We start from the raw sequence: 26,945 nt of genomic DNA on the forward strand, positions 1-26,945 counted from the left end.
ACCAAGACAGGACAATGGCTTTTCCCCTGCTGCTGTTACTTTTCTTCCAGCGCGCCCATGGCCTGGTAAGTGCATTCTAATATATATATATATATATATATATATATATATATATATATATATATATCTCCTATAGATTGTAAGCTTGCGAGCAGGGTTCTCTTACCTCTCTGTCTGTATGTATTACCCAGTATTGTCTTATTAATGTTTGTTCCCAAATGAAATGTTGATGATGATACATTTATATACATATATATATATATATATATATATATATATATATATATATATATAACACATATATATATATACAGGGGCAAAGGCAGGATTTTTAAGGAGGGGTTTCCTCCCCCCCCCCAAAAAAAATATATATATATAGAGAGAGAGAGGCTGAGCATGCGGCCGCGCATTCACAGCAGCTTCATTTTGGCGATGCTGTACTATACAGCAGCCGCGGCGCTGTCAGAGAAGCGTCCGCGGGAGTGCTGTATTGTTGTACAATACAGCACCGCCGCGGACGCTTCTGTGACAGCGCCGCGGCTGCTGTATAGTACAGTGCTGCAGTGTAGGGGCAATGTTTAGTGCCCGTTCATTCACGGAGGGGAAGGGTTTCTGGAGAACCAGAAACCCCCCCTGCGTGCGCCCCTGATATATATATACATATATATATATATATATATATATATATATATATATATATTTATCATACATGACCAATGAAAATGAACCCAGAGAAAGCACAGACATATACACAGACGACAAAGAAATTAAAAGGAAAAGAATGTAATATTACAAAGATTAAAAAGAAAAAAAATGTAATAAGGGACAATTATAATAACACATTATGATATATGATGCAACAGATATTGCAAAAATAGTGTAATATGTTAGTATCTAGTCCAAACAGCAATACTATACTGAGTGGCTTCGTATCAAAGGAATAGTAATAAACTTTGAGACTGAGCAAAAGGTTCTCTTCAGTGAAATATCGGTCTTCTAAACGTATTGCCATTCTCTTGCCAAGGCTTATCACTGAGGGCTTCAGCCTTCCTTATCTGTAAGGGACAGCAAGTTTAGTTTATGATCTACTTCAGATGATCTATTATGTATGATTATTACTTGCTGTTTATTAAACTACTGCTACTACACTTTAATTGCTTTCCTTGCTCTCAGTCCATTGTGCTGCTCATTGTTGAGAAATATCATTTCCATATAACAGGGTTACATATACATAAGGAGAAGGAGTCACATTGATACAGGATAGGCTACTTATACTATTCTATGGGTATAAAACCCTCCACTAAAGTCATCCACTATACTATTGCCAATTGAACTATATACTAGCATACTGCATTATTCCATACTTGCCAACTCTCCCGCATTGTCCGGGAGACTCCCGCATTTTGCGAGAGTCTCCCGGACGAGTGTGGCAATCTCCCTGATAGGAAGGGGGAAAAATTTAGTTTAAACGCCGCGATTCACCCGGAATCGCGGCGTTTAGCCCCGCCCCCACTGTAAAATGACGCGATTTGCGTCATTCCGTCACGGGGGCGGGGCCAAAATGACGCAATTTCGCAGCCCCGCCCCCTGCACGCCCACGTCCCAGCCGGCATCTCCCGGAAGAAAAAAAAAAAATGTTGGCAAGTATGCATTATTCTTGTACCATTAATAGTAATAATTATCCTAGATCTAGCACCTACAAACAACAGGAGCTTCCAAGAGGCTGACACCTCAAACCTATGAAAAAGTTATTGCATGTTATCATCATCTGTACTTTCATAGCAAAATAAGATAAATGAATATGTGAAATGACTCTAATTAAACAGACTATAGGAAGAGACCTCCCTGATTGTGGTATTTCTTCTCCTTAACTCCAGCTGAGAACCATCTGTCTGCAGCTGCTTAACAACAAACCTCTTCATAGGATATTGTAAAGACAGATTCCAACTGAGTCTTGCCTGACTCATGAGCTTACCAGTCTGCTAAAACAGACTCTAGCTGAGCCCAAATGCCCTCAGCACCTTAGCAGGATAAGAGTAGGCATTGTACAACCTGAAATCTTACCCTGATTTTATCTCCACATGATGTACGAGAGTCAAAGTGCACAGTCAGTTTTCATTCCCATTTTGTGGCTATAGACCATGCTTGTTGTGTCCTTTCCCTAAAATTGAGCAGATTCCCTTCCTGTGGCTTTAAGGTGAAATTCAGCCATTCACACCTGAATCATAGAAAAGTCAGAAAATGAGGGGGGTTGGGATGGTAAATAGGATTGAAATAAATGAGACTCTTACCTAGAAACCTGGCTTTTAAACCTATAGCCCCAAAAACGACATTTCCATGCCCATCACTATGGAACAACTCCTAATTTAGGCTTTCCTTCCTTTAAAACTTCCCTTCTATCTCTCAACACAATAATCCTCTGTCTAGTCTCCCCTGAAGGCGGTTGGAAGGCACAAATTATTAAAAGCATGCTGAAAGGCCAAGATGAGTCTGAGAGCTCACCTGCGGTGTATCCTCCATTATGACCTCATGTAAATTTATGGCATCTAAATATTCCAATAACAGCCCAGGAATCCAGGGACATAGCAGTTGTGAATGGTTCTTTGATACATGGTTATGGTTACACAGTACAGCTGAGTACATTGAACAACTTATGAAGCTTTCTCATTTTGCTGCACTCTTGTAAATGATTCTGACAATTTTAGAGTCCAATTTAATTGCTGTGCCTCTTTAGACCTCTCTTAGATTTTGGAAAATGGCCACCTTAGTCTAGCAGGCATCTGACACTTCTTTTTACAAGACAATGAACATAGCTTGCTTCACAACCCTCCCAAGCTCTTGTAAAATTCCTGCAGTTAAATGCTAAAAATAAAATCACCCAGAGTCTATTTTGCATATAAAACTCCCATCCTACATCCAATCTACATCCTAGATACAGTTATTGGCAGATTATGTATCATGAGCCAACCTGCTCTCTGGCTCTATTTTGCACATTTAAGCTCCCCCCTAAAAAAAGAACTTTTCCTTTAAATATCGACTCCGATCACTCAAAGCTCTGATCTGGACATTCAACCTGAACTCCAAACTGCTGGACCTGTGTCCAGTTTGGCCATGAACATATCCCATTAGTCTCTTATGGGGGACCCCCAATACACATAAGCACACTAGCCAGCTGTATAATGTTCCTGTAATAATTTTCTATTGCTTTGTTTTTCAGCCTGTCAGTGATCAAATAGGTAAGTTGTGTTATAATGTATTTTTATCACGGTTGTCTTAAAAAAAGAAGACACACACACACATGCACAACACACACAGTACAGCCAGATGGCCAGTTCAAATGAACATTTAAGAACCTGATTTAGAGTTTTGTGTAAATCCAACTGTGGCCTGCAAAAATATACTTTTTTTTAACTGTGCAAGAAGCATGTATTTTTATTGTATATAAAATATTAAATGGTTAAAAATCTGTACCCAGCCTTAAAATAATTACGCTACACCAATGCTATAGACTAGGCTTATCTCTGCTAATGAGAGGGGACACAAAGAGTGTGGGGTCCTCTCATAACAATGGCAACCATCACCTGGCTATGCCAGGCTGGGCACACTATAACAGTGAGACTTATAGTTGGTGGTTCATCAAGGTATGCATACTGAACACATCTGCTTTTGGTTTAAATGCACATATTTCGAATTTGCGGACGCCCAAAATGATCAAGGCACAGTCTCTAGATATATGCGCTGTTTAATTCAGGTCTAGGTCTGCTGTGTTCTACTATAGAAGACACTGCAGGATACATCCAATACCTATGTGGATTATAAATTTGCAATAAAAGACACAGAAAAAAAAATAAAAAATGAATTTCAACTGTTAATATAGATATTAATGATAAAACAGTTAAAAAGAAATGTTTTTTATTTAATTTATTTTTTTGCCCATGAAATACATTTATTAGGATGTAATTCATGTTTACTGTACATAAAATACATTTTTACAATTGCTTGTGATTGCAAACATATGTTATAGTATGTGTACTAGACTGTCATCACTACTGACAAGGACCTGTCATCACTACTGACAAGGACCTGTCATCACTACTGACAAGGACCTAGACTTGCACTGTGGCTGAAGCAAGAAATATGGCAGAAAAACAAGTAAATTTGAAATGGCCAGAGCTTGATTTTGGCTGTACACTGACTACGTTAAAACGCCCCTTCCCTGCCCCGTTTACTCACGGATTCTTAGGCTTTAGTAAGTGTCCTTTGCCAACAAAGATTAAGAGGACAGTGCTGTGTTTACTTGCGTATGTCCTGGTTTGCGGCATGCACAGAGTGATTTCGCGTATGATACACTCAAAATCGCTAGATACGTACCTTGATGAATCAGGCCCATAGTGTGCAGGCCCACTTTCCCTATTAGGCTATCTGACTATAAATCTTACTCTGTCACATTCCAAGGAACTTGCTTGTAGTCTTTCGGTGCCCAATTTCATCGTCTTTCTCCAGCAGTCTGTGATCGCGGTTATGCTAGAACGCAGAGTTCCTGTATGGTGTTAAAATGAGGCAAAATAGGCAATGTGCTTCCTGTAACGTGTTTGATCGCAAGGAATTTTTCAAAGAGTATAATTTGTTAATTAGGAGCGCCTTTTTAAGGCTTCTCATCCTATGGTTTTTATTTTAAAAAAAACTTTATTAAAAACTATCCATACAATTTTAAAATATATAAAGAAACTGTATCCAATTAGTATTCAGACACACTAGTTTCTAAAATCGTTGTGCATATCAGTACTTCAGTACTTACATTTAAGTTCAATACATAGTTTAGTATCTATACTGATATTACAGGACACATATCTGAGAAAAGTTAAGACAGGGCAAAATTTAGAAATAGTCTTGAACAAACCCTAGGTTACACCCAAAGGACATTATCGCCCCCACATTAGCATCCACACTGCCCCTGTGAATGCCGTCCCATTTGATTTTGCTTAAAAACCTGTGTTGTGAAGGGACAAACTGTCAGTCTTTTGGGAAATCAGTCATTGATAAGCTGTTCATCTTCAAGCCAATTTCCCTTAGCACAGAATATACCACTGGTCTGTAAGTTATACTCAGAATTGAATCCCTTTATTTTAAATCTGTTTCACATATATATACAGGGCCATCTTTTCCATTGGGCACGATGGGCAGCTGCCCAGGGGCCCCACGGGCAAGGGGGCCTCATAGGCACGGCTCTTAATGAGAATAAATAATCCTGCAAAAGAAAAAAACCTGCAAAAATAAACTACAAGGGTCACTGAGCAAGTGCATCTATCTATCTCTATCTCTATATATCTATATCTGTATCTGTATACATCTATATATCTATGGGCCCCGGTGCACTGCTTTGCCCGGGGGCCCATAATGTTGTTAAGATGGCCCTGTATATATATATATATATATATATATATATATATATATATATATATATATATAGTGAAAAGCATGCCAAACAAACTGCTCCTCACACAGTTTTTTCTGAACCACTTTGCTGCTTATTTTCTTGTCAGGATTGATAATACAACCTCTGCAGTGTCTTCAGCAATCACACCAAACATATTCAAAATATTTACAGTCCCATAGCCCTAACACTGGCTATTATAGTTAGTTCCCTCACTGGACACTTGTTGGCACCAATCTTCCAACCACAGCACAAACCCAGCTATTTAAGCTTCCTGTCAAAGCATCACACTAGCTGATTCCTTAATTGATTAGGCCCAGGTTCTCCACCTTTCACCTGTATTCCTGTGCCATGTGTGTGTGAAAGTGTACAAAGTTAACCCTGTCTGCATCTTCAGCCTGCAGATTCCCAGGGAAACCACCAGCAGTCTTTCCTCTATTGGTATGTGAAAACTGCCCCTATTCCCACAATATATATATATATATATATATATATACTTTGGCGTGAGTTGGTCAGCTTAAACATATATTGCAATATGTGGAACTAACATTCCCTGTTTTTAATATAGAACAGTACTTGATATAGCATTAATTATGTGTTTGGAGAGTGCAGAGTATCCCTGTTTTCTTACATATATATATATATATATATATATATATATATATATATATAGTGCTATTTTGGAACAGACAGCTTGTAGGAAGGAGGTTAGCTGTGGTGCTGTGCTCCGAAAATAGCATTCAGGGTGAATGAGGGATATAGAAAGCCAGGGCCGGATTTACCGCTAGGCAACCTAGGCACCTGCCTAGGGCCTAGAGGCTCTCGGGTGCACAGCTGGGGGGGACAGGAGCAATTTAAAATAAAAAAATAAAAAATCCGGCCCCTCCCCCGACTCGCGGCACCCCCCCCCCCCCCCCCCCCGGGGCGAATCGGGGAAGGGGGGGGTCGGGTGCCTCCTCGGTCAGTCCTAACAGATTAAAAAAAAGAGTCATGTGATCGCTCGTCGGGTCCCGGCAGCCTCTTCTCCTCTCAGTGTCTCAGTGATAGAGAGAGGAGGAGATGCTGCCGGGACCCGACGAGCGATCACATGACTCTTTTTTTTAATCTGTTAGGACTGACCGAGGAGGAGCAGCGCGCCGGAGAAGAAAGGCAATAGAAAGGTAAGTAAAACAACGGAGGGACAGAGGTGGTGATGGTGAAGGGGCACAGAAGTGGTGATGGTGATGAGCACAGAGGTGGTGATGGGCACAGAGGTGGTGATGGTGAAGAGGCACAGAGGTGGTGATGGTGATTGGCACAGAAGTGGTGATGGTGAAGGGCACAGAGGTGGTGATGGTGAAGGGCACAGAGGTAGTGATGGTGATTGGCACAGAAGTGGTGATGGTGAAGGGCACAGAGGTGGTGATGGTGAAGGGCACAGAGGTGGTAATTGGCACAGAGGTGGTGATGGTGATTGGCACAGAGTTGGTGATGGTGATGAGCACAGAGGTGATGGTGAAAGGGCATTTCTCCCGCATCCCGGATTTCACAGAGAATCGCGTCATTTGACGCGATTCTCGGTGAATCACGCCATTATGGAGGGCGGGAGGGGACGAGGCCAATCGCGTCATTTTGGCCCCGCCCCCAGCGACGCAAGTTACGTTTTCGCGGGGGGGGGGGGGCAAAATGACGTGATTGGCCTCGTCCCGCCCACTCCCGCCCTCCAGTCTCGCCCCCTCTGGAGTTGGCAACTATGAGTTATAGTGCCTCCAACATCAAAACTTTCTTTTTCTCTTTTTTTGTTTATGTTTTTTAATGAATCAGGCCCCAGATGTCTCCCCTCCTGTTTGCCTTTGCAATAGGTCTCAAGCAGTCAGAACCAGCTAAGACATTTGTTTCCACAAAAATGGGATCAAGTTTAGACTTTGTTTTTAGACTAATAAAATCCTTCTTTCTCCGGTGAATATGATGAAATCTTATGTAATCTATTTAACTTGCTTGATAGTTTTTCCACACTGTCATGTCTTCACTCAGGGACTTTAGCCTTCTTTCCCCTGCAAGTAGGACTAAGCTTAATGTCATTCTTTCTCTAATATTAAACTTCAAGTCAAGTTTGACATACTGGACCTGACCATGTTGCAAGGAAAGTGGTGCCAATTGGATGCCTTTTGCATAACCAGGCACATTTGATTGGAGAATGCAATTGATTTTGTTCACATATATCCAGGGCTGATAAGAGTCATTTTAGGAGCCTGTACTGTGCTGATTCTTGACCACCCAAGCCTAGAGGGGGGGGGGGGGCTTTACATTATAACCAGTATTAAAGTATGACAGGGTGGTGAATAGGCCCTAACTGTCCCATTATAATCCACCACCACTGGGCCCTCCCTCTCTTGGAAACCCTATATATATATATATATGAATGTAGTAATTGGCTGCTATCACAATTGACCCTAGTCTCTTTGTGTGTGTGTGTGTGTGTGTGTGTGTGTGTGTGTGTGTGTTAGGGAATTTAGACTGTAAGCTCCAGCGGGGCAGGGACTGATGTGAATGAGTTCTCTGTACAGCGCTGCAGAATTAGTGGCGTTATATAAATAGCTGATGATGATGATAGACACATTCAAATGTATAAATGTGACACCTGTAATACAGACATTCTTACTGTCCCCTTGCTCTCATAATTTATTTAAGACATTAATTAGGCTCGACCAAACAGACTTTTGGGAGAAAAAATTAATAATGCAATTAACGAATTGGTTCAACAGTGTTAGTAGACAGGTCTTAGGAATTACATTATATTACTTTTCCCACTAATCACCTTTCCATTTTTTGGAGATAAACATTAACCTTACATCCTACAAAAAAAAAAAAAAAAGAGAAAAGAGCAGGTGATGGCAGGTTATAAAAACACACCCTTTTATATGACAGCATACAGGAAGTGACTGATATAACATAGAGTAAATCATTCCCTAATGAGTAAGATGGGTGTGAGAGTAATAGTGACTAAATGATAGGATAACTTATAATGTACAGGGGAACTATACTGGATAGTGGCAGAGTGACACTTCATAATAGCAATTTATTATGTTAAAACAAAACAGTTAAGTGAACACGTTGTTTGGACATAAATATATTTATATATATTAGGTGGCACTCCAATAATGGTTCTTACAATGATCTCTATGTAAGGAATTCTTCTGCTTTAAGCACAGCTTCCTCTTACAACAGTCACAATAATAGTGGGGAGTAGAAACAGCACTTTTCTATCAAAATATTTTTTTAACAGATGGTCAGGCCCCTTTAGGGGTACATAAGACTAAATTTAACCACACCCAGAAGTAATTGTTTATTCTTATACTAAAGCGCTCTTTTGTTATTCTAATTCAATGTAACCTTTGACTACATAATGACGTAAAAAGGTCACATCTCAATTATATGCTTTAATCATTACTAAAATGACCAGACCATTTATCTAAAGTAGAGATGAGCGGGTTCGGATATCTGGAATCCGATCCGACCCGAACGTTGCCGATCCGAGCCGGATCCGAGACAGATCCGGGTATTCCCGCCAATTGCAAAACTGAAACCGAGGCTCTGAGTCATAATCCCGCTGGCGGATCTCGCGATACTCGTATGCTATAAATTCCCCGCTAGCCGCCGCCATCTTCACTCGGGCATTGATCAGGGTAGAGGGAGGTTGTGTTAGGTGGTCCTCTGTCCTGCTATATCTCGTGCTGTGCTGTGCTGTTCAGTTCTGTGCTGTGTTCTGCTCAGTCCAGTGGTGCTGTGTCCTGTGCTCTGTCCTTCTGAGTTCAGTGGTGCTGCTGGGTCCTGTGCTGTGTCCTGTTCAGTCCAGTGGTGCTGTGTCCTGTGCTCTGTCCTTCTAAGGGCATTGTTATTTACCCATTATTCCCAAGTTATAAAAAATTTTAAAAAAAGTTATATAAAAAAAAAAAAAAATTCTAAAAAAAAAAAAAAAAAATATCCAAAAACAATCCTGCAGTATAAGTCCATTGGTACTGCAATATTACAAAGTTCACTGATTCTGCAGTATAAGTCCAGTGGTACTGCTATATTACAAAGTTCACTGATTCTGCAGTATAAGTCCAGTGGTACTGCTATATTACAAAGTTCACTGATTCTGCAGTATAAGTACATTGGTACTGCTATATTACAAAGTTCACTGATTCAGCAGTATAAGTCCAGTGGTACTGCTATATCATAAAGTTCACTGATTCTGCAGTATAAGTCCATTGGTACTGCTATATTACAAAGTTCACTGATTCAGCAGTATAAGTCCAGTGGTACTGCTATATTACAGAGTTCACTGATTCAGCAGTATAAGTCCAGTGGTACTGCTATATTACAAAGTTCACTGATTCTGCAGTATAAGTCCATTGGTACTGCTATATTACAAAGTTCACTGATTCAGCAGTATAAGTCCAGTGGTACTGCTATATTACAAAGTTCACTGATTCAGCAGTATAAGTCCAGTGTGTCGAAGTCAGCAAATTGGATAAAGTAATTTCAATTAAAGTCGAGCAAACTTGGTTGTCTTTGTCTGAAAAGATGCGTACGGTACGCTACGACATACAAGGGCACGCTACGGCGTGAAAGGGCGTACGCATCCACTACACGTGGCAGCAACAGTAATTGGTCTTTTACCATGCATTCGCACAAACACGCATACTTATAAAATAGTACACATTAATGGTAGTTACAACACATAGTCAGTTATGTCGAAATATAGTAGTACTTATATGTTATATTAGAGTTACATGCACATTAGTGAGATACACGGAACAGGCTGAAGGAATCATATCATGAGTGGTATCATAATAAACCTCTTTACATATCCTACTGTTTGGTTCACTCTGCGAGGGAATCGCAGAGTGCATACGCAAGTTATGAATGATAGGGAATTATGAACTACTTAAGACTAAGGAATCTTGGCGGGAAGAGCCGAGCATACCCCCTGGACAGGTGACCCCCTCCTTTGGATTCCTTAGGATGAACTAGCCAATGATTGACAACCCCTTGGACCTTCCTGAGACCTGGACCAATAGATGCAAGCTATACAACCTTCATTGTATTACTGTATTTCTGTGTGTATATAAGGAGCAGCTTCACATCTAGTGTTCAGACATCTTGTCCCCAGACTTCAGGATTGAATGACTGCACATTGGATCCAGAGCGCCTGCGATAAGTAACGGCTGTATTTATTATTACTTCGCTTGAGCATATTATTCTACTTGTTGCGAAATAAATCTTTATGCGTTGGAAACACAAATCGAGGTTCGACAATCGTTATTGGTTAGCGACAATACGCACATAACAAGTGGTACTCTCCTGTGCCGCATATAATTTTTAAAGGCTTTGCCGAGTGTGTGTGGCTTAGGGGTACGTTCTCTTGTGCTACATATAATGGAAAACAAAAATTTGGAGGATAAAGTAGGGAAAGATCAAGTCCCACTTCCTCCTAATGCTGAAGCTGCTGCCACTAGTCATGACATAGACGATGAAATGCCATCAACGTCGTCTGGCAAGCCCGATGCCCAATCTCCTAGTACAGGGCATGTAAAATCCAAAAAGCCCAAGTTCTCAAAAAGTAGCAAAAAGAGAAACTTAAAATCATCTGAGGAGAAACGTAAAGTTGGCAATATGCCATTTACGACACGTAGTGGCAAGGAACGGCTTAGGCCCTGGCCCGTGTTCATGACTAGTGGTCCAGCTTCACCCAAGGATCTAAGCCCTCCTCCTCCCCCCCTACAAAAAATTTAAGAGAGTTATGCTGTCAGCAACAACAACAAAACAGCAAAGAACTCTGCCTTCTAAACAGATGACATCACAAATCCCCAAGGCGAGTCCAAGGGTGTTGGTGGTTGTGAGGCCTGACCTTCCCATCACTGTACGGGAAGAGGTGACTCCATCCAGCATTTGCAGCACACCCTCTGCATATGTTGGAAGGATCACCCACAGTGTAGATCCAGATTTGGATAATCAAGGTGTCAATGTTGCACACCGGGAGGAGGCTATTGATGTAGCTGGCGCTGTGGAGGAACTTGATGATGAGGATGGTGATGTGGTTATTGTAAATGAGGCACCAGGGGGGGAAACAGCTGATGTCCATGGGATGAAAAAGCCCATCGTCATGCCTGGTCAGAAGACCAAAAAATGCACCTCTTCGGTCTGGAGTTATTTTTATCCAAATCCGGACAACCAATGTATGGCCATATGTAGCTTATGTAAAGCTCAAATAAGCAGGGGTAAGGATTATAACAAATTAAACCAAAAGTAAAATGCCCTGTCATAATCAAAAACAAGAGGTATTGATGTGCTAGAACTACTGTAGTGTTTATAAGTTATAAACACTACACTTGAAAGCTTGAGCCTTTAAATGAAAAAGTCACTCTTCATTGCACGAATATTTGCAACAGGGACAGTTTTTTTGTTAACAAAGTCAACAAATAACACTTCGACCCTGTCTGTCTTTCACATATTTGATGGGATCTCAATGATGAATGCTCTGTACCATGGTCGTCTAAAACAAGAGGTATTAACGTGCTTGAACTACTGTGGTGTTTATAAGTTATAAACACTACACTTGAAAGCTTGAGCCTTTAAATGAAAAAGTCACTCTTCATTGCACGAATATTTGCAACAGGGACAGTTTTTTGTTAACAAAGTCAACAAATAACACTTCGACCCTGTCTGTCTTTCACATATTTGATGGGATCTCAATGATGAATGCTCTGTACCATGGTCGTCTAAAACAAGAGGTATTAACGTGCTTGAACTACTGTGGTGTTTATAAGTTATAAACACTACACTTGAAAGCTTGAGCCTTTAAATGAAAAAGTCACTCTTCATTGCACGAATATTTGCAACAGGGACAGTTTTTTGTTAACAAAGTCAACAAATAACACTTCGACCCTGTCTGTCTTTCACATACTTGATGGGATCTCAATGATGAATGCTCTGTACCATGGTCGTCTAAAACAAGAGGTATTGACGTGCTATAACTACTGTAGTGTTTATAACTTATAAACACTACACTTGAAAGCTTGAGCCTTTAAATGAAAAAGTCACTCTTCATTGCACGAATATTTGCAATAGGGACAGTTTTTTGTTAACAAAGTCAACAAATAACACTTCGACGCTGTCTGTCTTTCACATACTTGATGGGATCTCAATGATGAATGCTCTGTACCATGGTCGTCTAAAACAAGAGTTATTGACGTGCTATAACTACTGTAGTTTTTATAAATTATAAACACTACACTTGAAAGTTGGAGGAGGTATTGTGGCCCAGGTACCAAATTGGGTACGAGACACCAAAAGTGGCCGGTGCACATCCCTAATCTAAAGGGCCATAAACTTTAACCTTTTGTGTCACTAGGCTGTTAAAGCACAGGTACAGGAGAGACAAATCTGTTGTTTTTGAAGACATAGAAGATTCATTTGTAATCACTTGTAATTGTATACATAGCCAGTATACCTCCATATAGCCTCACAAGCAACCACATAGCCAATAGGCGCATATAGCCAAAATTATTCTACCTATAAATAGCCTCACATGTTACTACATATGTAGTTACCAGAGCTGAATTTAGACCTCATGGTGCCCTAGGCAAGATATTGCCCCCAGCCCCCCCTACGCCCCCCCGACCCCCAGGCCGACCCCGCCCCCCTACGCAGCCCCCCACGCTCCCCCACGCTCCCCCCAGCCCCCCAACACCCCCCGCCTCCCTGAAACAATCCATAGCATTATATTTTTTTTAGCATAGCATATACTCCTATAGTTAAGTAGAAGGGTAAGCTATGTGCCACCGCACATCACGCTGCTCCTCCTACATCACCATGCGGCCCCTCATTATTGTCCCTCTCATCACACTGTGCCCTCCTTTATCATTACACTGCATCACACTGTGGTCCCAGCAGTTAAAAAATAATGTCCATGGACCCCATATTTTGTCAAATGATCTACCAGAATTTTGAATTATGTTGGTCATATGCTCCATACGATGAATATTAAGCTTAGTGGTCGAAGTGGAAATTTAAAAGTGGCGGTATGAAAAATGTAATGAGAATGTAATCAAGTGAATGGAATTTTGTTATTTTACAATGAAGGCAGTATGAGAAGTAGCAGTATGGCATACTACCATATACACCCCACTTCCACCACTGCTTACCTTTCAATTCACACAAATTGTACTTTATCTTTAACTAAACTTAGGTATTAATCATAATTAACATGTCAAGAAACTGCAGTTCATGGTTAGCAAGCCCAGTAATAAAAAAACAGCAGTCTCCTATCACTACCACGTCACAGACCGTCTGCCACTACAGTTACTGACTGCAGCCCTCTACCTACAGAAACATGAAAAAGCGCTGGAATGCAATAATCATGTTAATATGTCAGTCTTCTGCATGAATCCCATAGTGCAACATTTAAACAAGTCACACCTCCTCATAATATAAATCCCACCAGATTCTGGATAGTTGGCAGACTGCCCTGCTCTCTCCTACCTGTTCTCATTACTTTCACGGCTTGTGACTGCTGGTGTCTTTAGATCAGCTGCTGCTTGTCTGGATCCTGGAATGTTGGAGGCCCTATTTGGAAAAAAAAATGGGTACACGAAATTTAGTAAACTCCAACCAGCCCCAGTGTTAAATCAATATAGCACCCACATTTTATAAGTAGACCTCCCTCCAACCAAAACATTAAATTAATAGCATACACATTTAATAGACCTATTTCCCTCCAACCAGCTCCAACATTAAATTAATAGTGTTCCCATTTAAAAAATAAACCTATTTCCCTCCCACAAACAGCCCCTCATACACCCACATAATATAAATACACTGGCCCCTCACACACACATATTATATTAATATAAAGGGTGCCTCTTTTAATTTTGAGGTAAGAGAGGTGTCAGGATTGAGGCAGCGGGTCATGTGAGGGAATAAATAATGAGCACGTGTCATGGGGAATATCAAAGAAAATCTGGTGAGTGTTGTAAGGATATTGTTGGCTGAGGAGGGGCCGTGTGGGGAACAGACTTCTAACTCACATGCCCCCCCTCTGCCCAGCACCTTTAGACACACTTGCCCCCTTTGTGCCCTGCAGCTTCTATCACATATGCCCCCCCCTGTGCCAGAGCAGCTTCCATTACACATGCCGACCCTGTGCCAGAGCAGCTTCCATCACACATGCCCCCCCTGTGCCAGAGCAGCTTCCATCACACATGCCTCCCCTGTGCCAGAGCAGCTTCCATCACACATGCCCCCCCCCGTGCCCTGCAGCTTCACACACACATGCCCCCCATCTGTGCCCTGCAGCTTCACACACACATGCCCCCCCTGTGCCCTGCAGCTTCACACACACATGCACCCCCTGTGCCCTGCAGCTTCACACACACACATGCCCCCCCTGTGCCCTGCAGCTTCACACACACATGCCCCCCCTGTGTCCTGCAGCTTCACACACATACACACACATGCCCCCCCTGTGCCAGAGCAGCTTCACACACACACATGCCCCCCCTGTGCCCTGCAGCTTCACACACACATGCCCCCCCTGTGCCCAGCAGCTTCACACACACACATGCACCCCTGTGCCCTGCAGCTTCACACACACACACATGCCCCCCCTGTGCCCTGCAGCTTCACACACACACATGCCCCCCCTGTGCCCTGCAGCTACACATGCCCCCCCTGTGCCCTGCAGCTTCACACACATGCCCCCCTGTGCCCTGCAGCTTCACACACACACACACATGCCCCCCCTGTGCCCTGCAGCTTCACACACACACATGCACCCTTGTGCCCTGCAGCTTCACACATACACACACACACACACACACATGCACCCCTGTGCCCTGCAGCTTCACACACACACATGCCCCCCCTGAGCCCTGCAGCTACACACACACACATGCCCCCCCCCCCGCCCCCCCTGTGCCCTGCAGCTACACGCAGCCACACACAACCCTTCTTGTTCTTACCTTTTTTTTTTTTACAGGAACAGAAATGATGGAAGCTCCTGCACAGCTGCCATAGACATCAAGCAGCCTCGCGGGGGGAGGGGCCGATTTTTTTTTCCTCAATTGTCCCCCCCATCTGGGCCCCCAGAGAGCCGCTAGGCCCTAGGCAGGTGCCTAGGTTGCCTAGCGGTAAATCCGGCCCTGGTAGTTACTGTTATAGGGCACTTGCTATTCATATAACACACTGTAGCACTTAATTACATCCCATGGTGTCAAGTGTGTTTGCTAAAGCGTTCAACTACCTGTTTTTCTATTCAGTGCCCTTTTTCTACCACCAGGTGTCAAATTGAAGTAATAGATCTTTGTGTGCACATTGGAAACCCCATGGAAATTAATGGGAAAACTGTTTTCTTTCTCTACTTTTTACCCCATAACCCTGGCACTCACAGCTTGGGGGTGCTGGGAAGAGCCCTGAGCTTTCCAAGGTGGGGCTGGTAGCAGAGCTGGATTAAGGCTCTGGGGGGCCCGGGGCACTTTAGGCAGGGGGGCCCCTATGATGTAACATGGTTATCATTTTAGACAAACACACAGGCAATGCTGTGTGCACTACTGTTAGGTGCACGCAGCTCTGCCTTCACGACCAGTACAGGGTGAAGCAGGACATACCTTCCAACTGTTCCTGTAGTTGGACCCAATTCTGACTACACGAGACAGTCACCCAAATTCAGGACTGCCGGACCAGATTCAGAACAGTTGGAAGACTGTCCTGTTCTCTCCTACCTGTTTTTGTCACTTTCTCCACCTGTGGCTGCTGGTGTCTTTAGCTCAGTTGCTGCTTGTCTGGATCTTGGAATGTTGTGGGCCCTATTTGGTAAAAAAAAATGGGTACATGAAAATTAGAAAATTCCAACCAACCCCGATGTTAAATCAATAGTATTCCCATTTAATATATAAACATATTTCCCTCCCTCGAAAAAGCCCTATCAATAAATTAAATGGCATTTATGTTTAAAATATATAACCATTTTCCACAATCATCTACGGCATTAAATAATTCATATTCACATTTAATAAACAGACCTAATTTTCCCCAAAACACGACACATTTATTTATGAGCTTCCAAACCACCCCAGCATCAAATTTAAAGGTCCAATCACCCCATCTTAAATTGATAGCCAACACTATTATATTAAATTGCCCCACCTTCACTCCACAAATAAAAGATCACCCATTAAATAATTAGCATCCACCTGCAACCAAGTTAAATTAAGAACCCCCCTTCCCTCCCACATTATATTAACATACTTCCCCCCTCACACACACACATTATATTAACATACTACCCCCCTCACACACACACATTATATTAACATACTACCCCCCTCACACACACAATATATTAACATACTACCCCCCTCACACACACATTATATTAACATACTACCCCCCTCACACACACAATATATTAACATACTACCCCCCTCACACACACATTATATTAACATACTACCCCCCTCACACACACAATATATTAACATACTACCCCCCTCACACACACAATATATTAACATACTACCCCTCTCACACACACATTATATTAACGTACTACCCCCACTAACTTTGTTTTATCCGCTCGCTGTATGACCTTGTTTCTCTTCACAAATGGGACGGCACCTGTCATGTGGTGCACGTCCCATGTGACACCAATAGCAGCCACACATGGGGGAAGATGAGCACATGCACAAGCAGCAGAATCAGATCACCAACTGACAGGTGATCCGATCAGCTGGTGGCCGGCGGCGGGGGGCCCTCAGAGAGAGGGGGGCCCGGGGCACGTGCCCCCTGTGCCCCCCACTTAATCCGGCCATGGCTGGTAGTCTGTGGGAGGGAGAGGGTCCAGCCCTGTGCTGGTCAGCCTGGGACTGGTTCACACTATAACAGGGGCTTCTCTGTAACCTGCCCATCTAGTTTGGTATTGGCTTCCATTATAGCAGCGGGTCCCTGATCTTTATTCTCTCTATTTTAGTGAAAACAGCCTGGACTGTCTAGCGCTCATGCTGGTTAAGGATTTAAGGGAAGGATATGCTGTCCATTTACATTTATTTTTACTGAACTAGGCACCATCCAAATAGCTGGAAATTAAATATTACAAATAAATATAATGTCACAATGTGCTGTAAGAGTCCACCAAGCAGCTAGTATTGGTTCTACAATTCTAACGCAATTAATTCTTGTGCTAACAACATGGTAACGCAAGGTATAATCCTAACTCATAAACATTGTGATACAATAAAATGCTGTCTCTTTAACATATAAGCTATACAGCAGTGTTTCCCAATTCAAGTCCTCAGGGCCCCCTCATAGTCCAGGTTGTAAGGATATTCATGGTTAAATACAGTTGATTTAATGAGTGCCAAAATCATTTTGATTTAATCATCTGTGCACAAACATGGATAGCCTCAAAACCTGAAACATTGGGGTGGCTTGAATGAATTTAGGAACCACTGATATATATAGTATATGAAGGCATATGAGATTATGTAATATAGCCTTATGCCACTTCTATTCCTCAATTGTTTTCACAGAATCACAGCTTTCCCGTTTGTTAACTTTGCCATAGATGACAGATCTCCACTTACCTAGGTAGCAGAGAATTGCTCAAAAAGCAGAGAAGATTTTTTTATTAAAGGCAAAGTTAAACAGTAACTTGTTATAAATGTCTTACTGATGATGAAACAGCAGATAGCCTGGAGTTCAAGAACAATTTTATAGACACAAACCTAGCTAGCTGATAATGACATTTTGGCATCAGTAACAATGAATTTAAAATCATTTACTGTTTACACAAATTCTAAAATATTAAAATGTTCAGGCAATGGCACACCATCTGAAATCAGACCATGGGGTAAATGTATGAACATGCGGGTTCTTCAACACCCGCGTGTTCAGCGTGTTCGGCGATTAAATTTCAAGCGGCGCTGCATTGTAAAGGGAAACTTCCCTTTACAATGCAGCGCCGCTTGAAATTTAATCGCCGAACACGCTGAACACGCAGGTGTTGAAGAACCCACATGTTCATACATTTACCCCCATACTTGCAAAGTATTAGACATATGTCAATCTGCTGAGATTTGGCTATATTTTGTTTACTAAGGTTTTTTTTATTATTATTTATTGTAATTTTAACCAAACTAATGACATTATAGCCGACGCATCAGTGATTTGTGTAGCAAAGCCATTTTCTCTTCAGCATTTTAATTGTGTCATCAGTTCTTGTTGGTGAACCAAAGTGTCCTGGGGGCACTATATGTGACTGACTCCTATATATATATTAGGAGTGAGTCACAGTCAGGTATATTATATTATACACAAAAAAATACAAATGGAATGCCAGATATCTCTTAGAAGTCTCTTCTCCTCTTTGGTTTTAATCTGTTCCACGCAGAGAATTCTGTTTCTACATCTCACAATATCACAGTTTTACTTTAATATTTCGTTGGAGATCACAGGACACTATATACTGTATATTGAATATACAATTTAAGAACTCCAGAAATAAAATTAATTTTTAATATCTCAAAATGTAATTACCTTGTAAAGTAATTAGGAGTCTTAGAACTAGCAGTTTAAAATAATGTGCCTCCAACAATAGTACCCTTTCTTCTTGTCTTTTGATGAACTCTAAGGGCTAGATTTACTAAACTGCGAGTTTGGAAAAGTGGAGATGTTGCCTTTAGCAACCAATCAGATTCTAGCTTTCATTTATTTAGTGCGTTCTTCAAAATAACAGCTAGAATCTGATTGGTTGCTATAGGCAACATCTCCACTTTTTCAAACCCTCAGTTTAGTAAATATTCCCCTAAATCTGTAAAACATTACGGTAGTTTTCTCGCTGGATATCAGCTCGTGGCTCAGGGAGCCGCGAGCTGAAATCCAGCTAACTACTACCGTAATAACGGTAAAACTACTACCGTTATTACGGTAGTAGTTAGCTGGATTTCAGCTTGTAGCTCCCTGAGCCGCGAGCTGAAATCCAGAGAGAAAACTACCGTAGTAACGGTTTTTCCACGCATTACTACCGTAATAATGGTAATAGTGCACGGACCGCAAGATTTTTCGCCGTTTCCACCGACAATTGAATATGCCCCGATAGTATTGTAACTTGCTGAGTTGATCACAGATCACACACAGTCTGACGGTTGGCTTATTGCACACATCTGATCACATACACAGACTTCTCCAGTCTATGAAATAATGATTGTCTTGAATGTTTTAAATGCTACTATGACATATTTTGTACACTGTCATTATGTGCACTGCCACCATCAGATTAAATAACTTCAATCTTGCCATCTGCCCTGGTCTGAATATCAATATTATTATTTCACTGTTTCCTGCCCCCCCCCATTTTATTGGAGTTATTGGCTTATCAATAGATTGTCAGATATTTCATAACGCATCATACGTTTTGATGTATAACTACGTGAGGGCTACAACATGTAAAATCAGGCAGCATTTTCCCTGCATGCAAAATAATTTAATTTGCAACATGGCTTGTACAGGTGCAAATTCTCAAAGTCAGATCTGGTATGTCAAACCTGATTTTAACTATATTATTAGAGAAATATTGACATTTATAAATAATGTGTAGGTTGAAAGAAGTTTGGTATAATTAATATAGGTTGCAATTATATAAGATTTTAAATGTTAGATTTCTGTGTGAGCAACACATACCACAAACATGTACATGATTTAATATTTTTATCTCTGGTTAAATCGCATATTTTCCCTTTTCCCCCAACAGGATATAACAACCTTCTTCCAAAATATGTGGATATCATCAGCATAAACCAAGGTGGGCAATTTTTCACACCATATAATCTTACTTTACAGGCAAAACATTGACATCAGTAATATAGTGATTTTGTCAAAGTTACAGACATACATTGAGTGAAGGCTTTGTTTATTTTAGCATAAAAAATTGCATTCACCGTTCAGTAAGTATCATCACAAATATCGTCAGGATATTGTTGTGTAGTTGAAAGCATGTTATGCAAATGGATTCATCCCACAGGACACCAATGGTAGTGACAAGACTGACGCAAAGCAACACTTTATTATAGAGCCTGTTATGTTTAGATAACATGTAATATAACATTTTTTTATGTAGTGCCTAAGACCCTTAGGGGGGTATTCAATTGTTTCTTTTAATGCGCTAAAACAAAAAAAAACGAGCGCTCTAAAAAAACTTCATATTATACGGTAATTTTGCGCGCGTAAACAGTTAATACGGTACTTACTCGCTGCCAGCGGGCTGAATTTCAGCTCGCTGCTCAGGGAGCTGCGAGATGAAATTTAGCGAGTAATTACCGTATTAACGGTAATATTTTTAGAGCGCTCGTTTTTTTTTGTTTTAGCGCGTTAGAAGAAACAATTGAATACCCCCCTTAGTAAGTGTTAAAAAAAACAAAAGCTTGTTTTTTGTTGTTCCCCCCTCAAGGGCTCATTCTGCACTATACTCACCCCAGGGCACTGCCTTCCTACATCACAGTACCTCAGCCCCATAAATGCTCATGATCAGGGGGGTGAAGGAAGGTAACACCCAGGGATGGGTATAGTATCTCACATTTCAGAGGTCTAAAAGGTCATGTCCTGCTGGCCTTGTGAGAAATGGCCATTGCATTAGTGAATCTGGCATGGTGGATCAAAGGTGTCTAATTTGTCTAATCAAAGGTGTCTAATCAAATTTGTTTTCATATATATCCCAAATATATGTGTCTATAGTAAGTCCATGCAAACATTTGTTTAAAAAAACAAATATATTCTTTGCGCTTTCTACATATTTCAGCTTCAGAGTTGGATCTGTTTGAAGGAGACATTAAGCTTGAGGTGAGCAAGTTCCAGTTGTATTGTCTTTTATTTGAGCTACTTTGTATACATTTCCTGCACTAAACATTCATTTTTTAGCCCAAAAAATATAAATAGACGATATGCACTGTCACTTGGAAACCCACAATTATGAATATAAACTAAGACCAAATAAAATCTAAATGAAAATAACTAATTTAACGGTTTATTAGTTATGTGTTATGGATCAAGATATTATTGAGGAAGCCATAAATCCATTAGAAAAACTGAAAGCAATGCTATGACCCTCATACAAAAAGTTATAATTTTATTGTGTTTAATGCCAAAGCTTATGCTAATAGATTACTTTAAAGTGTGTATTTAAAGTATTAGATAAATAGTGAGATCCAAAACAGCGCTTCACTTTTAACAGCTACCTGCTGGAATTCAAAGGGAATATACACAAATTCCCAACAAATCACAGAATATATACAATAGTATTAAGAAAACCTACAGGCGCTTATCAATATTCTCTATAAAGTAGGTAGTATAGAATAGGGGAATACTTAAATTGTTTGATGGTAATCCTCCAATTCTTACTTCTCACAACTTGTTCATGTGGTCATAGAACAAAGAGAAAAGAGCAACATAGTGTAATACAATCAAAAATTATACATAGAACAATTAGACTATGTTATAATATATTGAAACTGAAGATCTTCTTTTATATGTAGACACCCCCTTTGGTGGGGTACTCACAAGAGTTAGATGAAATATAGGCCCATCAAATTGTGGTTTTTCTTTTCTTTTTACAGGATCTTAGTCCGCGAGTCAATTCCATTGACATTCATCATATGTGTTTCGCCAGCAGAAAAAAATTAAAAAAATATATCTAGTGTGATATTGCTTTGGTAAAATTTATTCATATAATCACAAAGATATCAAATAAAACAATAAAACAAAGTATATCTACTCCTACCAGATAAACAGAGTATTCAGGCAGTTGGTACAAGTCCACAGAGCTTCCAAATTGGTCACAGTGTAGAACAGCCAGAAATAAACATCCATTCAATGGAGGAGATATAATAAAATCATCAGTAAACAAGCTCCAACATGTTTCGACCTGAACTGGTCTTTCTCAAGGTGCATAGTCTATGCACCTCAAGGTGGTGTCTACATATAAAAGAAGATCTTCAGTTTCAATATAATATAACATAGTCTAATTGTTCTATGTATATATCTATGTATAATTTTTGATTGTATTACACTATGTTGCTCTTTTCTCTTTGTTCTATGACCACATGAACAACTTGTGAGAAGTAAGAATTGGAGGATTACCATCACACAATTTAAGTATTCCCCTATTCTATACTACCTACTTTATAGCGAATATTTATAAGCGCCTATAGATTGTCTTAATAATATTGTATATATCCTGTGTATGTGCATTTATTAATAAATATAGAATTGTTGCATCTACTGGATGTTAGAGTTAGTGCATGTCAAATGGTTACCTAAGACATGGGGTAGATTTACTAACACTTCTAAAAGAAAAAGAGGAAGTGTTGCCCATAGCAACCAATGAGATTCAAGCTGTCATTTATCTAGTACTTTCTAGAAAATGATAGCTGCAATCTGATTGGTTGCTATGGGCAAAACTTCCACATTCCTTTTTAGAACCTTTAGTAAATCTACCCCATAATGTGCAATACAGCAAACAGTAATATGAACAGTAATGTAGAGAAAATTAGCTGTAACAATATCAATCTTAATAAAACTGATATAGCAATCAAGTCCTTTGTTCACTAGGACCTACACAATCATTCACTATCTTTCTCATTGCCATTTTTGACTGATAGGATGCAAATAACAGGAAAAGTGAGTACCATTATTGCAAGTATTTTAGCTTTGAAAGTCTTGCAGTTACGTAGGCAAAACTATGATAATAATATTATGTGCTATTGAGAACATAAGCACACTTTCGTCTGGACACCAGACAACCCTATCTCTTCTGGCTAGACAAAGTCCTTCTGCCTAGTTACTGGCCAACTAGCTGGCACCAGTCACGCCGTACAATAGAACAATACAGGTTTAAATGCAATAAACCCCTCCCTTTAGTCTAATTATTTCATCAGAACTTGTCCTCCATCTGAGTATATTAAACCTAGAAGTCTCACTCTGCAAGAATTTAACCCTGTCTGCAGCTTGTACCTGCAGACACTTTGGAATCTCTCCTGTCCCTATGCCGGAGAGATGTGGCAAATAACCCTCTTTGTCACCATATACATAGGCAATTTGCTTTGTTAGGAAGATCCCAAGACAAAGCATAACTTGTCCCAGTGTAAATATACAGAAAAAATATTTTGTCTTGTATTGCTCTATAGAAAATACACAATAAACGTTTGTGATACAGTTGTATTATTCAGATTATGAGGGCCCACTATTGAGATCTTTACCCTAGGGCCACCTATGTCCAACCCAGCATAAAACAGACATTCCATACCATGAAATATTGTAAATCCTTACAAAATAAGGTGTGAGATCTTTGGAATCCTATCAAGTTAGCATTCATTTTTTGAGGATATGCAGCATGTGCTAGATATCATCTTCATCTGCTTAAAATGATTAACAGTACCTGTCCCATTTATCTACTACAGGTTCTTGAACAATAGGTACATATGCTACTTTGTTATGTTAGTTTGATATGGAAGGTGAATTGTTAACTTCACTGTCACGAATAGCACTCAACTGGGCTTGCGTGACTTGTGTGTGACAAAGAGTTAAAATTATTAAATCCTTCCCTATCTAGCTTTGCTGTATTAACTATGCCACTATCAAGGTTTTTTCTGAAGAGCTGACACTCTTATTTAGGAAACCTTTGGTTCTCCCTTAGAACTGTATAAGATTTTCTCTTTCCGTCTCTTTAAATAATAAATGAGATGAGCAGGTTTCCAAAATATAATATTTCTATAGTTTATTATTAAAATGATATTATACATAGATACAGCCATACTGGACGTAGCAGACATACGCCCAGGGTCTCAAATGCCAATTGACCCTCTATATTTGATTAACTCATTCTTTTACAGAATATGTTACTCCTTAGTTTAAAACACACCTTCCCAGCTTACATCACTGCTGGCAATCTAAGTCTATATAATTAAATTACATGTTCACTGGACAGTCATCTTGACCTTTAAAGGAGCCAATATTTCTTTGGCCATATCCAGATATTGTGCAATAATGGAACTTTACTAAAAACATGTCTCTTGTTAACATTGACCACAATGTTCCCCCTGGTTTTTAATTATGTAGCATTTTGACCAAACTGTTGTGTGAATTCGTAAGAACACAGATTCTTGAACTTATTAAGTGTAATTTAATATGGGAAATACATATAAAATAAAAAGGATAAAACACAGAATTGATATCACGTATAATCAACTTTCTGGTGCTGGGAGAAGCAGAAAAATGGGACATTCTTCAATATCAGATTGACTCCCAAAAGTGAACAAAAACAGTGTAGTCACAGTGTAGTTTTAAAACCAAGCTGCAGGACCCACACCCCCCCTTTCTGTGATGTCCGAACTGAAAGGTCTGTGTCAATGCAAATTAAGGTTTTATGACTCTGTTGGAGTGATAATACCTTCTAAGCCAGGTTTATGTAACCCTATCCTAACTCTTCACCAGTATGGCGTACAAACATCATTTTACCTCCACACAACATGTCATAAGTTCCCCTTCATCTACATACCACACTTGCCCCTGGTAAGTATGATATTGGAGAAAATTATATGATATTTTCCTGTGACCCTATTGAACTTGAATTTGTCATTCACATATAACCCTGTCTCTGCAGTCGGCATGTCTGAAGCTTCCCAGAGGTGTGTTAGGTTTCATTGTCCTGAAAGAGATATTTTCAAAAACTTTCACTTTTATGACCTGCCCTGAATTTTACAAGGTGCTACAATGGATTTAGTCTCTTATCTACCAGCACCCTCTGGGGAGTTTAATATAATCAAAAACATTGATTTAAACAGCTCCTCTGAGACATGTTACACTATTTCTAGGAATTAATTCACAAACACATATTTGCAGATTTATATTTATAGAAATTAGCTTCCTCATGACATTCACCAATGACCGCTCTCATTAGATTATTCAATGCATCTAAAATACTTTGAGGGGGAGGGAGCATAGTTTAGCACTGAAGCTGAATGACTGCACTTCCATCATGCCCTGGGGAGGAGAGATTACAATTCAAATATCTCCAATTTTGGGTTACCCACCTGGGTAAAACCTCAGACAGAAGTTCTCTGAATTCAATAAACACACTTGGCTTCAATTACTACACAATTCTATTAGGTCCCAGAGCCCATACCAACATGCTCTGTTTGCATCCTTCCACAGGGTCACTCACTGCCACTCATCTCAGTCAATGTCTCACCTCATTCCCTAAGGTTAAACCTACAAATTAGCAGACTTCTTCTGCTCCTTCCTGTGGACCTTTTGTAGCACCACATCGAGGGTCTGATAATAACTGAAGAGGAGGCTCCTCATTCGGCAATCTGCATTGTTGTAATAAGGCCCTCTGTGACCGATATGCAGTGGAGTGCAGCTCCATTTGGTGCCTTACATAGACAAGTACATTCTTGATCAACCCAGACCCCTTCGATACAGTCATAGTCCTGAAATAAGCACATTATTTAGCTGTTACATTTGTACCAACAGTGTTATTATAATCTATGTAATGTTAATGTTCTGTTTAGATATCAACTTTTTATTGTTAACCCTTCCCTAATCACATAAAAGGCCAAAGAATTTTAAAATAATAGTGTGCATGGAACTCATCCTGAGCCAATGCATACCTGGTAATATTTGAAAATAAAAAATTGGGACCAATAAACCCCACCCCAATCTAAAAGCCATGCTGTTGACAAATTGCCCGCTTTAGTAAACTACACCTCAGTTGTGATAGGCCACTTGCATTACGGGTCCAAAAATCTGATCTATTATCCCAAAACAGGACTATTGAAAAATATTCAATGTCTCTTGAACTAGCCTTACAAAATTCTCCATGGAGGCTTTGCATACATGCACTGTACTAGGCAGGTCAATGGGCAGGTCATGGTCGGCTATGGGTGTAATTGGCCAGGCACATTTTTTTGGACATAGCACAGGACAACCATGCATGAACAAAATGGTATTTGAGAGCCAGATTACTAAATAAGTAAAAGTGTAGAGAACTGAGCAAGAGATACCATTCATTTTTGGTTGCTGCAGAGACACAATAAGAGAGTAAATTATTATTATTATTTATTTATAAAGCACCAACTTATTATTCGGTGCTGTACATTGAGAGGATAATAATACAAATAAATAATTTACAATGACATGAAACAGAAGGTAAAGATTGCCCTGCCCAGATAAAATCTAGGAGGTGTAGGGAGTTGGTACACAAAGTAGTAGAATAAAAATTGTAGGTGGTGGCAGGTAAAGTGTGTGTGTGTGTGTGTGTGTGTGTGTGTGTGTTTGTGTGTGTGTCTACTGTAAAGCATGAGCATAATCAGCTACCAATATTACAGCAGCCATTCCTGACTGGCATTTGTGTGCAGCTCATCTTTAACAGGCAATTTATTTTTCTACATAATTGTGTTTGCATTAGGGTTTTTGATTTCAGCCATGAGTATATTAATGA

The 26,945-nt window shown here is 40.2% G+C and overlaps 1 protein-coding gene across 2 annotated transcripts in view; it reads left to right on the top strand.

The window, feature by feature from the left end:
- Positions 1 to 26,945, top strand: part of LOC142158986 (meprin A subunit beta-like) — a 50,231-nt gene continuing 23,286 nt past the window's right edge. For both annotated transcript variants that reach the window (XR_012692891.1, XM_075213469.1), the window contains exons 1-4: positions 1 to 65; positions 3,218 to 3,236; positions 20,205 to 20,255; positions 21,249 to 21,289. Coding sequence is in view for 1 of the 2 variants with exons in the window: in XM_075213469.1 (XP_075069570.1) it covers positions 15 to 65; positions 3,218 to 3,236; positions 20,205 to 20,255; positions 21,249 to 21,289 (162 nt within the window). In the remaining variant the exon portion in view is untranslated. The remainder of the gene's footprint in view (positions 66 to 3,217; positions 3,237 to 20,204; positions 20,256 to 21,248; positions 21,290 to 26,945) is intronic.

This window comes from Mixophyes fleayi, chromosome 5 (genome assembly GCF_038048845.1).
Source record: "Mixophyes fleayi isolate aMixFle1 chromosome 5, aMixFle1.hap1, whole genome shotgun sequence".
NCBI classification, from domain to species: Eukaryota; Metazoa; Chordata; class Amphibia; order Anura; family Limnodynastidae; genus Mixophyes; species Mixophyes fleayi.